Source organism: Otolemur garnettii, unplaced genomic scaffold (genome assembly GCF_000181295.1).
Source record: "Otolemur garnettii isolate 467f Iridium unplaced genomic scaffold, OtoGar3 scaffold00140, whole genome shotgun sequence".
NCBI classification, from domain to species: domain Eukaryota; kingdom Metazoa; phylum Chordata; class Mammalia; order Primates; family Galagidae; genus Otolemur; species Otolemur garnettii.
The window spans coordinates 1,158,563-1,172,236 of record NW_003852535.1 but is presented as its reverse complement, the minus strand read 5'-3'; the positions used below and the strand labels follow the sequence as shown (position 1 = coordinate 1,172,236).

At 55.0% G+C, this 13,674-nt stretch overlaps 4 protein-coding genes across 15 annotated transcripts in view; 1 reads left to right on the top strand and 3 right to left on the bottom strand.

Annotated features, from left to right (window-relative positions):
• DNAJC4 (DnaJ heat shock protein family (Hsp40) member C4) overlaps positions 1-2,249 on the bottom strand; it is a 3,415-nt gene extending 1,166 nt beyond the window's left edge. Inside the window, exons 1-4 of one of the 4 annotated variants that reach the window (XM_023518440.1) lie at positions 1,838-2,249; positions 1,037-1,130; positions 463-647; positions 239-375 (exon numbers count right to left, since the gene is read on the bottom strand). In XM_023518440.1, coding sequence (XP_023374208.1) covers positions 239-375; positions 463-647; positions 1,037-1,130; positions 1,838-1,968 — 547 coding nt within the window. In that variant the 5' untranslated portion in view covers positions 1,969-2,249. Of the gene's footprint in view, positions 1-210; positions 376-462; positions 648-1,036; positions 1,131-1,837 lie in introns of all 4 variants that reach the window. The other 3 variants (XM_012810698.2, XM_012810697.2, XM_012810695.2) reach the window with 3 other exon arrangements.
• Positions 2,250-2,970: 721 nt separating this feature from the next.
• Positions 2,971-5,635, bottom strand: NUDT22 (nudix hydrolase 22). Of its 2 annotated transcripts, none has more exons than XM_012810694.2 (6): positions 5,527-5,635; positions 4,754-5,273; positions 4,243-4,341; positions 3,668-3,765; positions 3,439-3,532; positions 2,971-3,136 (listed from the first exon to the last, which is right to left on the bottom strand). In XM_012810694.2, exons 2-6 carry the CDS (start codon positions 5,231-5,233, stop codon positions 3,026-3,028), a joined length of 882 nt encoding a protein of 293 aa, XP_012666148.1. In that variant the 5' UTR covers positions 5,234-5,273; positions 5,527-5,635; the 3' UTR covers positions 2,971-3,025. The 2 variants fall into 2 exon arrangements, with proteins under 2 accessions (XP_012666148.1, XP_023374207.1); XM_023518439.1 differs by lacking the exon at positions 2,971-3,136 and adding an exon at positions 3,145-3,237.
• A 58-nt stretch (positions 5,636-5,693) lies between these two features.
• TRPT1 (tRNA phosphotransferase 1) lies at positions 5,694-9,334 on the top strand. 7 transcript variants are annotated; one of them, XM_023518500.1, is made up of 8 exons: positions 5,694-5,745; positions 6,045-6,125; positions 6,342-6,423; positions 8,056-8,225; positions 8,308-8,482; positions 8,819-8,875; positions 8,936-9,058; positions 9,167-9,308. In XM_023518500.1, the coding sequence occupies exons 2-8, from the start codon at positions 6,054-6,056 to the stop codon at positions 9,256-9,258; spliced, it is 771 nt and encodes a 256-aa protein (XP_023374268.1). In that variant the 5' UTR covers positions 5,694-5,745; positions 6,045-6,053; the 3' UTR covers positions 9,259-9,308. The 7 variants fall into 7 exon arrangements, 6 of the variants coding, with proteins under 6 accessions (XP_023374268.1, XP_023374267.1, XP_023374266.1 ...); XM_023518499.1 differs by lacking the exon at positions 5,694-5,745 and adding an exon at positions 5,757-5,852; XM_023518498.1 differs by lacking the exon at positions 5,694-5,745 and adding an exon at positions 5,757-5,898.
• The window catches only part of FERMT3 (fermitin family member 3), a 27,993-nt gene continuing 23,561 nt past the window's right edge, over positions 9,243-13,674 (bottom strand). For both annotated transcript variants that reach the window (XM_012810732.2, XM_023518497.1), the window contains exons 7-15: positions 12,517-12,624; positions 12,216-12,350; positions 12,091-12,140; positions 11,879-12,003; positions 11,559-11,665; positions 11,205-11,438; positions 10,732-10,856; positions 9,930-10,071; positions 9,243-9,812 (exon numbers count right to left, since the gene is read on the bottom strand). In XM_012810732.2, coding sequence (XP_012666186.1) covers positions 9,633-9,812; positions 9,930-10,071; positions 10,732-10,856; positions 11,205-11,438; positions 11,559-11,665; positions 11,879-12,003; positions 12,091-12,140; positions 12,216-12,350; positions 12,517-12,624 — 1,206 coding nt within the window. In that variant the 3' untranslated portion in view covers positions 9,243-9,632. The remainder of the gene's footprint in view (positions 9,813-9,929; positions 10,072-10,731; positions 10,857-11,204; positions 11,439-11,558; positions 11,666-11,878; positions 12,004-12,090; positions 12,141-12,215; positions 12,351-12,516; positions 12,625-13,674) is intronic.

Below are 13,674 nucleotides of genomic sequence, written 5' to 3'. Positions count from 1 at the left end.
ATCAGCCCTTCAGCCCTTCATGTAATGCTGCCTTTACCAGGTAAGGAGAGGCTTCAGAGACTGGTTTTATGCAGTTCTTCACTTGAGAAACACAACAAAAAAATAGCCAGGCGTTGTGGCATGGATAGCTGACCACACTAGGATTTACCCACCCTTCTGCCCCTGGCCCATCACCCCAGGGGGGGGGGGGGGGGGGGGACAGGGATGTACCTGAAGGCGACATAATGCAGGCCCATACCTGCCAGCATAAGCAGGAGACAGTATCCCAGCACTCGTTGGTTGTGTTTATATTGCTGCTGCCTGGATTTGGGCCCTTGCGGCCTCATGCCATGAAATTGGGCCCAGTATTCTGCATTGGGGGGTGCCCAGGAACTGCTAGGAATGAGAGGAAGGGATAGTATGTGACTGAGGTTCCTCCAGAGACCTGGGGTTGGGGACATTCTGGGGGCAGAACTCCTGTACCTGTGTGTTTGTCGAGCAGACTTGGGGTGGGCTGTGTTTCCTGGAGACTTTGGGGGGCTGGCTGAACGGAGCTGGTGGTCATAGCTGCGGCGGCTCTGTTCACGGCTAAGTACACGGTATGCCTCACTCAGCTCCACAAAGCGGCTGTGCAGGGTTGGGTTCCCAGGGTCCCGGTCGGGGTGCAGCTGGGGTGGGGAAGGACTCCCCTTATCTCCCTTTCCCAGGACCCATCCATCCATAAGGGGTCTGATCATTCCCAGAGGCCCTGCTTGGTTAGTGACCCTCAATCTTAGGCCTGCCTACCACTCTAGTGGGCCAGAGAGTCAGGAAGCACAGACCCCTGCTTCTTCCCCACTTGCTAGACCCCTGTTCTCACCATATGCTCTGGCCTAGAGTCCTCAAGAAAACAGAGCCCAGCTCCTGTCCCCAGCCTTTCCTTCCATCTGGCCACCCCCTGCCCCCTGAGTGCCTCCCACTCCCTAGGCATGCTGGGAGTGGCACTAGCCAGAGACAAGAGTCTACTCCTAGGAATTTGGGCTCATATTTCCTCTTCCCACCTTAGGGGCAATGGTACCTCTTTGGACTTGGTGAAGAAAGCTCTTTTAACTTCTTCAGTGCTGGCACTAGGATGCACCCCCAACAGTTCATAATAATTACTGGGGCTGGACCTGTGGAGAGTCCCAAATCTGTAGGGGTTGAGGCAACCCAAAGGATACCCCTGCCATGCCCCACCCAACCTCCTTGGGCCACATCTTTCAACTCAGTCACCAAGAGCTGAGGGCTGAGACAGGATCCCAAGACATATATCTCCAGACTGCCACTCTCTTTTCCAGTGTTTCAGGCATAGTACAGATCAGGACCCCTCAAAATGTAGTCCTCAGACCACTAGCATCAGATTCCGGGCAGCGCCTGTGGCTCAGATGGGTAGGGTACAGGCCCCATATGCCAGAGATGGCTGGTTGAAACCCAGCCCTGGCCAAAAAAAAAAAAAAAAAAAAGATTCTGGAGCCCCACGCACTTCTTTCCTCCAGTTCAGAACCTCAAGAGCAAGGCCCAGGAAAGTGCATTTTTGTAACTCATATCCTCCCCCAAGTAAGTTACGGCAGAGATGCTTGACAACTACTAGAGTTGTGGAAAGAGCATTGATTTTGACCTGGGCTCAAATTCCTGATCTGCCACTTAAATCGGTGGGTGACACGGGGATTGTGTCTTTACTTCTGATTCTCAGTGTCCTCAGCCCTGAAGGTGAAGGTTACCTGAGACAAGGCTATTTGTCACGGGACACAGAGGAGAAACCACACCTGTCTCAGCACATGAGCAGCCCGCAATAGAAACCCACTGAACCACCGAACCCGGCCCCCAGCGCCCAACTCACCGCTGCCCGGCAGCCGCTCCAAGGGGCCGAGTAGGAGGGCTGCGTGGCCACAGACGGCATAGGCGCAGCGGCGGCAGGAGGGGCTTGGTGGCGGGCGGGCAGCTGGGGAAAGGAGGCCACCAAAAGTGCATTGGGACCAGGATGGGGCCAGACTTCAAGTACCTCGAGGGCAGAGGGAAGGGGCTTGGCCCCGTTTTCTTGTGAAGGAAGACTGAAGCAGGCCCTCAGCGGCCTTTTTGCTCAGGGCCAGACCCTCACATTCTAGACCCGCCCCTGCCTCTGACTGGGGCATCGGGGCCACAGTGGCCTCGGCATCTGGATAACCGGTCTTTGACGCTACGACCCTCCTCCTCTCCTAGAGAGACTGGGGGACGGGTGAAGAAGGAGCCACAGCCAGGCTCCGCCCCCACGGACTCCGCCATTTCCGGCTCCCATCCGAGCCCCGCCCCCACTCCTCATTGGCTTAGGTGCCGAGGCCACGCCCAAGAGATTGGAAGGTGCGGCGACGACCTTGCCTCCGCAAACCTATTAACTTTTGGCCTTCGACCCACCCACGGAAGCCGATGCCTCCGGACTTGCAGACTTTCGCCGGCGCCCACCTGGAAGCGGCCGAACTGAAACGAGTGTTCACGGAGGCTTTCGGCCCAGCCTCCATCCCTCCATTCAGCGGACGTGGCTGTTGCTCCGCCCTGCAGCAAGGCCCATTTCAAGAGGTGCTTCCACCTATAGTCGTCCTGGAGCCTTTCTGGATCCTGGCGAGGGAGGCAAAGCTCTCATCTCAGACTGGAGTACAGTGGTGTCGTCATAGCTCACAGCAACGTCGAACTCCCAAGCTCAAACGGTCATCCTGCCTTAGTCAGCCTAGTGGCTGGGACTACAGGCACGTACTATCACGCCCTTATTTTTGTTTTTAATTTTTTTGTAGAGACGGGATCTCACTATGTTTCCCAAGCTGGTCTCCAATTCATGGGCTGAAGAGATTCTCCAGCCTCTACCTACCTAATTGGTAGGACTACGGGCGTAAGCCGCCATATCAGGTCTGTGTGTGTATGTTTCATGTCATTGGTCCTCCTACACCCAGGACTCTCCAGCATCCTCCTCTGTCTTAACAGAAATAGCAGATGACAATGGAATCAAACAAGAAAGTCCTTTATTGTCTTCAGAGCGCTGGTAGTAGGGCTGAAGACCCTACAGCCACTCAGCTGTGACATCCCTGGACCAGTTGTAGAGGAGGATAGCGCCTTTGGCGGAGGGGCACAGCTCAGCCCACATCTCCGTCTCCTGCAATCTCTGCACCTTCTGTGGGTAGACAATGAGACCCAGATGTCATCTTCTGTGGGAGCTGGACCCAGGATTCCTGAGCTTCAGAGCCCTCTGCACTGCACTGCACTGCACTGTCCCTAGGGAGACATGTTAAAGGGCTGAACATGCCTGGACCTTCCTTTGGGCAAGAGGCAAGTCTATGACTCTGGAGAAAATTCTGAGAACCTGGGGAGTCCCCTGTCCAACCCAGCCACTTCCTCCCCTAAGGCCTTCATCACTAGGCTTTTTGTGGATCCCAACCCTGGTGTCCAACCAGGATGCAGTTTGCCTCCTCACACCTGTGTCTCCACAAAGAGGATTCCTGTAGATTCATGGGCCTCAGGTCCCCCACTTAGGTAATGCTTCCTCACCTGCTCAGAAGTCAGGCTGCATCTGGACAAGAACATGAAGGTGACCTGGTGGGTGAACAGGCCCTGTAGGGACCCTGTGGAGCCCAGCTTTCTCAGTCTCATTCCTCACCACCCACCTCCCCAAGCCCCAGGATCATGCACCCCAGAGCCCACTCACTGTACGTAGAACTCTGCACTGGCTCTGCCAGCACTGGTCTCATTGCGTGCAATGCCCAACAGCAGAGGCTGGCTCAGGGTGAGCAGTGGCAGGTTCACCTGGGGCCAAAGGTCCCACCCGTCAGTGCCCACTGCCTACATCTCTGCCCCTCTCAATGGAAAACAGCCCATTATCCTTGAACAGTATTTTCCAGTTTGTAGATCAAGTGCCCAGCACCAGAGAATGTCAGATCTTAGGCATATTTTACAGATGGGAAAATTGAAACCAGGGAGATTAAACAAGTTACCGAGGTGGCCTAAAAAGTCAGTTTAGCAACTGGGACTTTTACTCCTTTTTCAGCAAACTTGGGAAGCAGGCAAAACATTTATCATTGTCTCCACTGTAGATAGGAAGAACCTGAGGCATAGAGTATTGAGGGCAAGAATTCCCTTCTGATTGTGCCTAGCTGCAAAGCCAAGCTCTTCCCTAATGCCAGCCAGATGCCTGCAGACCCTCCTGCCAGCCCAGACCTGTGGAATTAGGACAAGTTCCACCCCTTCTGTTCATGCCTACAACTCTGGGTCACTCTCACTCACCTCATCACAGATCTCCTGCAGGACACTGGAGAAGAGCTCACGTACTACCAATTCACCAGGGAAGTCCTTGTGCTGGGGGCTGTCACCAGGGCACAGGGCCTGTAAGAGGTCAGGCTCAGCCCCTGTTCCCCACCTCTTCCCATGCTGTGTTCCCCTATATTTGCTGGCTCCAAAGATCTGGTGTGGGCATAGTGTTAAGAGTCTTGGTGATACCCTAACCCAGGCCTTCCTTTTCTAATTGGACAACCAAAGGTCTGACTAGGAAAGGGTCACACAGGGTTGGGGCTAGGGTGAGTAATCTTCTTCCTTTGTCCCCCTTCCCCCTCCCCACCTTGTGTTTCCTAGCTTCCCCCAAGTCTGGGGCCGGGTTCAGTGAGGAAGCCCTAAGCAAACTTTCAGACAAACACCAGGCCAATATTCTCTTTAAAGAGTGAGAAAACCAAAGCTGGGAGGGCTGAAAGCCAAAGCTCCCCTGAGCTGTCTGGGACTTGTGCCCAGCCTGGCACCTCACCTGAGGCTCAGGGTGCCCACCAGGCACGTCCACCAACCCAGGGGCCTCAGCCACCTGCTGAGAGCGGCGCAGGAAAACAAGGAAGTCATCAGCAGTGGCGAGTGCAGCACCCACCCCGAGTGGGTCTGCCAGATAGGCTTGTCTGTCACCCCAGTCAGCAGCACCCTGCTGTCGCAGCCAGGCAGCCGAGGTGGCCCAGTTGGTGCCCAGGAAGTCTTTGTAGGAAGTAAGGCCCAGGCGCAGGAGCACCTGTGGCTCCCCTGAGCCAATGGGCACCAGGGAGGCTGAGTGCAGGCGGAACTTTGGGGCATCAAAGAGCCAGGGTTGGGCCTGTAGCCGGGTCTCCCAGATAGCAGTGATGGCCTTGTCCCCACCTGGCAGTGGGCGACGGTTGTGGGCTGGGTTCATCTCGGCCTGTACCCGGTCCTCGGGCAGCCCCCCCGGAGGGCACTGCAGTAGCAGGGATACCTCAGGGTCCATGGTCTAGTCAAGGCCGCTCTGGGGGAGTGCACAGCCAGCCCTGTTGGGGAGCGGAATACAGTTACCCCTGGGCCCAGCAGCTGGCTCCCTGTGCCCTTTTTCCTAAGCCCTTTTCAGCACCTGACCACTCTTTAGGTAGTAAAGTGTCCTATCATCTCCACAAGAGCCCTGAGTCCCTCTGGGTACCCGGGCTCCTGCTGCTAGAAATCCCTGGGACTCCAGGCATCCCAACCACCCAGAGATCCCAGGGTGTCATCCCCAATGCCCATGTTCCCCACACCCAGAGGTCCTGCCTCCAACTCGGGACGCGATGGGACCCCCTAGGGTCCGGAAGCTCCAGCCATCCGCAGGCTCTGCAACTCGCCGGCAGTCGCGTCCCTCAGGCTCCGCCCCTTTCCTGAAGCGGAAGTGCCTGCCCCTTCTTCCGTAGCTTCTCATTGGCCAGTCCGGGCGCCGGCTGCGGTCTGTGTGGCCTGCTGATGGGACCCAGCTGGCCCTGACGTTTCCGCTGGGTTAGTCTGCACGCCCCAGACAGGCCTTGGCGGGGCACAGCCGTGAGCCTGGAACGCAGGAGCTCGGCTTTCCTGGGCTCTGTGGCTGACAGTGTGACCTTGGTCAAGTATTGCCTGCTGGGCCTTAGTTTTTCTATCTGCACTAGGGATTTGGTGGGTAGGGGCATGGTGGAAAGCGAATTTAGTAAGCTCTATATCCCCTTCCCAGCTTTCACATCTTGAGGCTTTGTGACTTTCTGGGGACGTGGGGACATGGGAGAGTCCTTAAGGCAGTCCCCACAGGCCACTGCTCCACACAGGTTGTGACCATGAACTCTTCTGGAGAAAGGAGGCAGGAAGCAGCAGGGCCAAGGGACAGAAGGGTTCACAGACGGGAACAGGTGAGCCCCTCACCGACCCCTTCTACCCTACAGTGGGAGGACAGGAAAGGGGACTCTCTGTCTGCACCCAGGCTTCCTAGGAAAGGCTAGTGAGATGGAGGTGGGGAATTGATGGTAATACAGAGACTCCTCTCTTTGGTCTCTCAGGGTTGGGAGTGGGGGGGGCAGCAGAATGGGGTCACCATGGAGACCAGAACCATCTCTGGTCTTTTACAGGACCGAGATGTGCATCTTTCCAAGGCTCTGTCCTATGTGCTGCGCCATGGGGCCTTGAAGCTGGGACTTCCCATGGGAGCCGGTAAGTGAGTGACTTAAAGACTGTTGAAGCAGTGGTTTGCATCCAGGGAGAAATGTGATCTTGTCTGTAACCCCTCCCTCACAGCTCCTGTCACTGCCCCATGAAGAAGACACAGCACACGTCCTCCCTATGCATAGAGAAGACCTAGGCCCAGGGTGGCACCTGTGCCTCAGTGGATAGGGCACTGGCCCCATATACCAAGGGTGGCAAGTTCGAACCTGGCCCCAGCCAAACTGCAACAACAACAACAACAACAAAAATAGCCGGGCATTGTGGTGAGCACCTGTAATCCCAGCTACTCCAGAGGCTGAGGCAAGAGAATCGCCTAAGCCCAGGAGTTGGAGGTTGCTGTGAGCTGTGACACCATGGCACTCCACCGAGGGCGATAAAGTGAGACTCTGTCTCTAAATTAAAAAAAAAAAAAAAAAAAAAAAAAAAAGGCTTGGCGCCTGTGGCTCAAGTGGCTAAGGCACCAGCCACATACACCTAAGGTGGCGGGTTCGAATCCGGCCCAGGCCCGCCAAAAACAACAATGACAGCTGCAACAAAAAAATAGCCGAGCATTATGGCAGGTGCCTGTGGTCCCAGCTACTTGGGAGGCTGAGGCAGGAGACTCGCTTGAGCCCAGGAGTTGGAGGTTGCTGTGAGCTGTGATGCCATGGCACTCTACCCAGGGGGACAGCTTGAGGCTCTGTCTCAAAAAAAAAAAGAAGACGACGACGATGACCTAGGCCCAAAGCCCTGTATCATGCCCATGGCAGACTGGGAGAAGAGCTCCTGTCTGGGCCAAGCCTGGTGATGTCCCCTGTAATCAAGGGGCTCAATACTTTCCCAATGGTATGCACTGAGGGTATTGGCATCCAGTGTTATCAAGTGTCTGGTCTGGGCCAAGTACTGTGCTAAACCCTTTGTCTTTGTGACCCTTCATGAGGCAGGTCCACTTTCCTTGTAAGTTGAAAACACTGAGAACAGGGCTGGGTGGGGTGGCTCATGCCTATAATACTAGCACTTGGGAAGCCGAGGCAGGTAGATTGCTTGGATTCAGGAGTTGGAGACCAGCCTGAGTAAGAGTGAGACCCCATCTCTTAAAAACTAGCCAGGCACTGTGGTCCCAGCTACTTGAGAGACTGAGGCAAGAGGATCTCTTTTTTTTTTTTTTTTTTTTTAAGGAGACTCAAGCGAGTCTCCTGCCTCAGCCTCCCAAGTAGCTGGGACCACAGGCGCCCGCCACAACACCCGGCTATTTTTTTGTTGCAGCCGTCATTGTTGTTTTGGCGGGCTGGGGCTGGATTCAAACCTGCCACCTTAGGTGTATGTGGCTGGCGCATTAGCCACTTGAACCATAGGCGCCAAGCTGCAAGAGGATCTCTTGAGTCCAAGAGTTTGAGGTTGCTTTGAGCAATGATGCTACAGCACTCTATCAGGGTGACAGAATTCTAAAAAAAAAAAAAAGGAAGAAAAGAAAACACTGAGGCCCAGAAAGGGGAGATTTTCTAAAGGTCATGTGATCTTTAAGGATGAAGCCCATGTGATCCCAAGCTCAGGGTTTGTTCCAATTGCCTGTGACACTCCCCGTTAACTCTGGCCCAGGCCAGAGTAAGATCATCTCCTGAGCACCCTGTCTGCCCACAGATGGCTTCGTGCCCCTGGGTGCCCTCCTGCAGCTGCCCCAGTTCCATAGCTTCTCAGTTGAAGATGTGCAGCGTGTGGTGGACACTAATGGGAAGCAGCGGTTTGCCCTGCAGCCAGGAGACCCCAGCACAGGCCCTCTCATCCGGGCCAATCAGGGCCACTCTCTGCAGGTGAGGACTGAGGAGACAAGTGAGAGAGCCAGCTGGGACCCCTGCCTGTGGAAGGGGGTCTCACTGCTGGTCAGTTAACCAGGTACCTGAGCTGGAGCTGATGCCCATAGAGACACCACAAGCCCTGCCCCTGACGCTAGTCCATGGCACATTCTGGAAACACTGGCCATCCATCCTGCTAAAGGGCCTGTCCTGCTGTGGAAGGACACACATCCACCTGGCCCCAGGGCTGCCTGGGGACCCTGGTGTCATCAGTGGTCAGTGCCCCCCTGCCAGTTACTCCCACCCACAATGTCCTCCCAGGTCCCCTCCAAGGGTCACAGCCTCCCTTATCTGAGGCCCCTCCATGCCCTGCATGAAGTAGCATCCCCCGTCCCTCACCCCAGGATTCCAGTCAGCCAAGGCGGGTGGCACCTGTGGCTCAAAGGAGTAGGGTGCTGGCCTCATGCCGCCGGAGGTGGCGGGTTCAAACCCAGCCCCAACCATAAAAACAAAACAAAACAAACAAACAAACAAAAACCTTCTATCCAGTCAGCCAAGGTTTGCTGACTGCAGTCTCAGGTGCCCTGCCCCAGCTCCAGTTGTCTCTGCAGGCATGCGGCCAAACTGTGAAGTAGCTGTGTTCATCAATGGACCCCTGGCCCTGGCAGGTGAGTCCCACAGCAGGGACTGCCCTAGGCCTTCAAGGCAGGCATGAGTTACCTATCTAGCCCTATTGACAGATGGAATACCCTTCTTCCACTCTGCCAATGGGGTTATCCTGACTCCAGGGAATGCTGATGGTGTCCTGCTTCCCAAATACTTCAAAGAGGCCCTGCAGCTGTGCCCTACCCGTGAGAAACCCCTACACCCCATTCTTTGTGTCTGAAGCCTGTGACTTTTGGGCTTCTTTCCCAGCCTCCAACACCAGGCTGACTTAGGTCTCCCTTTCTCTCTCTTAGGAAAGCCCCTCTCCTTGGCTGATGATAAAGACACAGAGGGTCAGAGGGGCCCCAAGCACAGCCCCAGAAGAAGAAAGATGACCCAACAATAAAATATTAATTTATAAAAATATTTTAAAAAATAATAAGAAAGAAACTTGTTTGAGACCATGGTTTGTTATCCTGTAAGTATATCTTGTCTTCTGTGTGCGTGCTCAGGGACTAGAGAAAGGCCAGGGGTGGTGGCCTTGGCCCCTCGGACAAGGGAAGGGGGATGCTGCACAAGCTCAGGGCCCCCTGTTCCCAGCCTGGATGATGGCAGAGTTTGGCCCTGCCAGGTGCCTGAACCTGCACAAAGCCAGTGACAGCAGGTGAATGTTCCCAGCTCAGTGCCTGCCTAGAGCAGGTGTAGGGTAGTGAATCCCAGTGGGTGTGGGTTTGGGAGTGGCTGAGGCAGATGGTGAGCAGGGCAGGGGCAGAACAGCCTTTAGAAAGCCTCATGGCCTCCTGTGAGTTGTAGGAACAGGTCCTCGTCCAGCTCCTCCCCACGGGCCCGTTCCCGAGTCGACAGGAAAATGTAGCCCCCAATGTACTCATGCACAATTCGACAGCTAGCAGACACACAACTGAAGGCCACATTGATGTGCTCATCAAACTCAATGGCCACCTGCAGGATGAGAAGTCAGAAAGGATAAGGTAGATGGGATAACAAAACAGCCCTGCCCTGCCTTGACTAGACCTGGCTCAGCCACTTGTCCCATCCCAACCTCCACTCTGAGCCCACCTGCCGGATGTCCCAGTTGACATTCCACTGGCGCATATTGCTGAAGCGCCAGGTCTTGACCACGTCACCCACAGCCAAGTCGATGCGGATAAGTCGGTTGTTGGCGATGCCCAGGATCTCATCTTTTCTGCTGCCCTTGAACCTGGTCCCCAGGAGGAGAGACAGTGAATAAGGGCTCCACCCTACATTGTCCAGAGCCCACCCAGAGCATGGTGCAGTGCTCCAGAGGCAGCATGACAGAGTATGAGCCAGCTCTGTAGCTCACCAGCTATGTGACCCTGAGCAAGCCATTTAGGTTCCCTGGGCCTCAAGTTCCTCGTCTGGAAAATGGGAGTTAATTGATAGAATCATTATAACAGCATTTAGCAGCCTCAGACAAATCAATGTCTTTGCATAATTACTTTTTGTGTGTTTTTCATAGCAGCAGTAGCAGCAACGGCAGCTGTTGCCTTGCTCATATCTTTGCAGTTTGGGGAAGAAGAATCAAAGACACTATAGCAGTGTCTGCCATTAGCTCTGTCCTGCAGACCAGTGAACTCAGGCCCAGAGAATGAATAGTCCATAGCATAGGAGGGCGGGAGCTAGGTCTCCTGCTTTCCTGGCCTGAGCTCTGTCTCTTGTGTTTGCTGTGGGGATACAGAACGGAGGGGGAGACTCTTTGTGAAGTCTGCCCACAAAGGATAAGGGAAGGGAGGCTTCAGGGAGGCCTAGGACCCACTCTTGGGATGGGGTGCAAACTCCCTGGGCAGCAGATAAGGGCAGAGATAGTATCAGTGGGGCAGAGAGGGACTGAGGTTCGCACCTGACTGTGAAATAGGAGATGCCGAAGTCAGGTAAGGACTGCCAGGCCTGGATGAAGCGCAGCTGGGCCTCAGTCAGTGAGAGCTGGGCCACATTCTGGTGGGCTTCCAGGATCCGAGGGGTGAGCTGCGGGACCACACTAGTGAGGTGCTGTCTGGCTCTCTTCCCTTCCCCCAAGGTTCTCTTAGACAACTTTTCATGCCCTGGCCCACCTGCCCCTGTCAGGGAGACAAGATGCTGAACCTGCAAAAGGGGCAGTGTCCCATGCAGGGTCACTAGATGCAACCTCTCACCACTCAGCAAATGTGGACTTAGCCAGACCCTGAGGTGGATGTGATCCCTCTCAGAGGGTGAGGACCAGTCACACAGTCTCAGGGACACAGAGGGAGAAGGAACAAGTGAGCATGTGGTTTTCCCAAGGAAGGCTCAGTGAAGATCCAAGGGTCAAGGGTGGCTGGATAAATGCTGTGACACCTGCTTGGCCTTGAACTTTCGCTGCAAGCGGGGGGCAACAAGACCATAGGGGTTGAGGCCTTCAGTAGAGGCGTCAGGGCCCTGGGGCTGGTTGCCAGAGCTTCCACCACCTGTCCGCTTCAGGCTGAGGAAGGCAAGGATGGCTTGCACCTCACTGGCATAGCTGCTATCTGCCATGGTGCGCCCCTTGGAGGCCAGTCGGCAGCCAGCCATCCAGCGAGCATACTGCTGCTCCTGGGTGGGAGGGACAGAGGAGAAGGCAGTGTTAGTAGCTCTGGCCCTGCACCCTCCCTGTCATTAATGCACCTTTAGCCCTGGTGCCAGCCCCTGCCCCAGCATCTGCCCGGCTCTCACATCCTGACACCGCAGGTAGATCTCACTCATGCCCTCAGGTGAGGGCACTAGGAGTTTGATGCAGAACTTCTGCCCAGAGACATTGACATCAGGGACCACCTCACAGCCTGGAGGGAAAGGAAGGGGTAACCTAAGAAGCTGAAGAGGAGAAGAGCTTCCCTAGCAGTCCCTGTGTGCATGCCACTCCATACGCCACCTCAGGACAGAGGGCATCTTCTCTGGTCCCCAGGAGGAAGCTGAGGCCAGGTGAGAGCATTCACTTGCCCAACCTGTATGTGGACCACATGGGACCTCTCCAGCCTCTACCCCTGTTAACTCACCCTTGAGGTTAAGCTGCTGAATAGGATCCCCTGGGGCCTCTTCCTGGCTCTTGTAGTAGGACAGTGTGGTCTCCTTAAACACCACCCAGTGCTGGCGGTAGCCCTTCAGGGTCAGCTTCCGGGGTCTGAGGGGCAGGCAGGGGGGTTGTAAAAGGCCACCTTCCTCCTTCTTTCCATGTCTCCCTCTCTTTCTGGACTGGCCTCTCACTCACCGGAAGATTCGAAGGTGGTCTTTAAGTTCTGGAATGGTGGTGAGGCTGTCCTGTGGCAGGAGAAGAGTCAGAGGGGTCCCCCACACTTGGCCCTGACTCCTGCACCTTCCCGAGTCCCTACTCACCAGCACATCCGTGGGCGCAGACCCCTCCAGCTTCACCTCCAGGTTGCTCAGGGCTGCATCCAGGTCGTCCAGCCCTGGGTCTGCACCAGCCGGCTCGGCCACCTCCCCACTCTGGGACAGCTTGTTGACGTGGTACTGGGTGGGGCATGTGGCCAGGGAGCGCTGAGTCCAGCAGCCCAGTCGCCCAGTAGTGCTCCTAAGCCAAGCTGCCCCAGAGACTGGTCCCAGTCTGGAATGCCCTTCCTAACCTAAGTCTAGCCCACACCCCAGCCGCCCCAGGACACCCAGGCCTGCCTGGCACCTGCAGGGCTGCAAACACCATCATCTCCTCCTCAGTGCAGTCGATCTCCTCCAGCAGCAGATCCCACCGAGCCTGCTCGTATAGCTGGGTCAGCCGCACAGGATCTGTCTGGAGCCATGGGGCAAGGGGAGGGGCTGGTCAAATGCCAACTGCCCTGGCCCAGCTCCTGCAAGCATGGCCCTTGGACATGGGCAGCAGACCCTCAATTCCACCTATATAGCCAGCCAGCCCCCCCTGCTGCCTTTGCTCTGTTGTACAAACATTTGCTATGGGCCAGCATGCTGCTGGGGGCACATGGGAGCCTGAGTAAACCAACCAGTAAGTAAAATAATTCACAAGTGTGATAAACACTATACAGGAGAGAGCTTCCACAGGGAAGCTCACTCACGCCCTTGGTCAAGGGTATAGAAAGTTTGATGGTAATAAGAGAGAATGGAACATAGGGAAGCATTTGGGAAAGGACTCCCTGAGGAGGTGACAGGCTGAGCGGAGATAGGAAGGATGGCAATGAGCCACTAATACGAAGAGAGAAGAAAGAGGATTCCAGAGAGAGGAAGCAGAAAGGGCAGAGACTCAGAAGGGCATCTCGGTTCCCTACAGAGCCAACGCTCACTTGAAACACAATCAAAGCTGGGTTGGGTGAGAAGAGGCATAAAAAAGTTATACCCAACAGGCCAAACAAGAGAAGGGATCTTATAGCAGGGCAGAGTGTCAAAAAAATTTTGGAACATGGGAAAAAAGAGTTAGGGAGAAAGAATGAGTTATGAAGAAAGCTAAGATCTCATGCTTTACTCCTTCACCTGTTCTCTGATAAAGCCATCATTGAGTTTTGAGAATAGGCAAAAAGAACACAGTTCTAAACAAAGGCCTCCAGTTCTCATGGCAGACCACTGGATAGGCCCCTCTGAGTGAGAGGCAAGCTTAGGCTGAAGTGAGGACTAGTCCCTCCCCAGCTCTCTGCCACAAAATGACAGCAAGCTGGCACCTAGCAGAATTCCAAAGACCCCCAAAGATCACTCTCTGAGATGCTGAAGCAGAGGTAGCCCTGCATTTGGTACGCATTTGTTGTGGTGGTGCACTGTGCTGAAAACAGATAAAGTTTTTTTTTCCTTTTTTTATTTTTTTGAAACAGAGTTTCACTTTGTCACCCTTGGTAGA

Bases quoted from the DNA above. Each gene is read 5' to 3' on its own strand.
- NUDT22 (XM_012810694.2), bottom strand. From the start codon at position 5,233: ATGGACCCTGAGGTATCCCTGCTACTGCAGTGCCCTCCGGGGGGGCTG. The intron at 3,766-4,242 runs GTGAGTGAGAGT...CTTTGGCCCCAG, and splicing joins TGCAGGAGATCTGTGATGAG to GTGAACCTGCCACTGCTCAC. The intron at 3,533-3,667 runs GTGAGTGGGCTC...GTTCTTGTCCAG, and splicing joins AGTGCAGAGTTCTACGTACA to ATGCAGCCTGACTTCTGAGC.
- TRPT1 (XM_023518500.1), top strand. From the start codon at position 6,054: ATGAACTCTTCTGGAGAAAGGAGGCAGGAAGCAGCAGGGCCAAGGGAC. The intron at 6,126-6,341 runs GTGAGCCCCTCA...GGTCTTTTACAG, and splicing joins GGGTTCACAGACGGGAACAG to GACCGAGATGTGCATCTTTC. The intron at 8,876-8,935 runs GTGAGTCCCACA...TTACCTATCTAG, and splicing joins TGGACCCCTGGCCCTGGCAG to CCCTATTGACAGATGGAATA.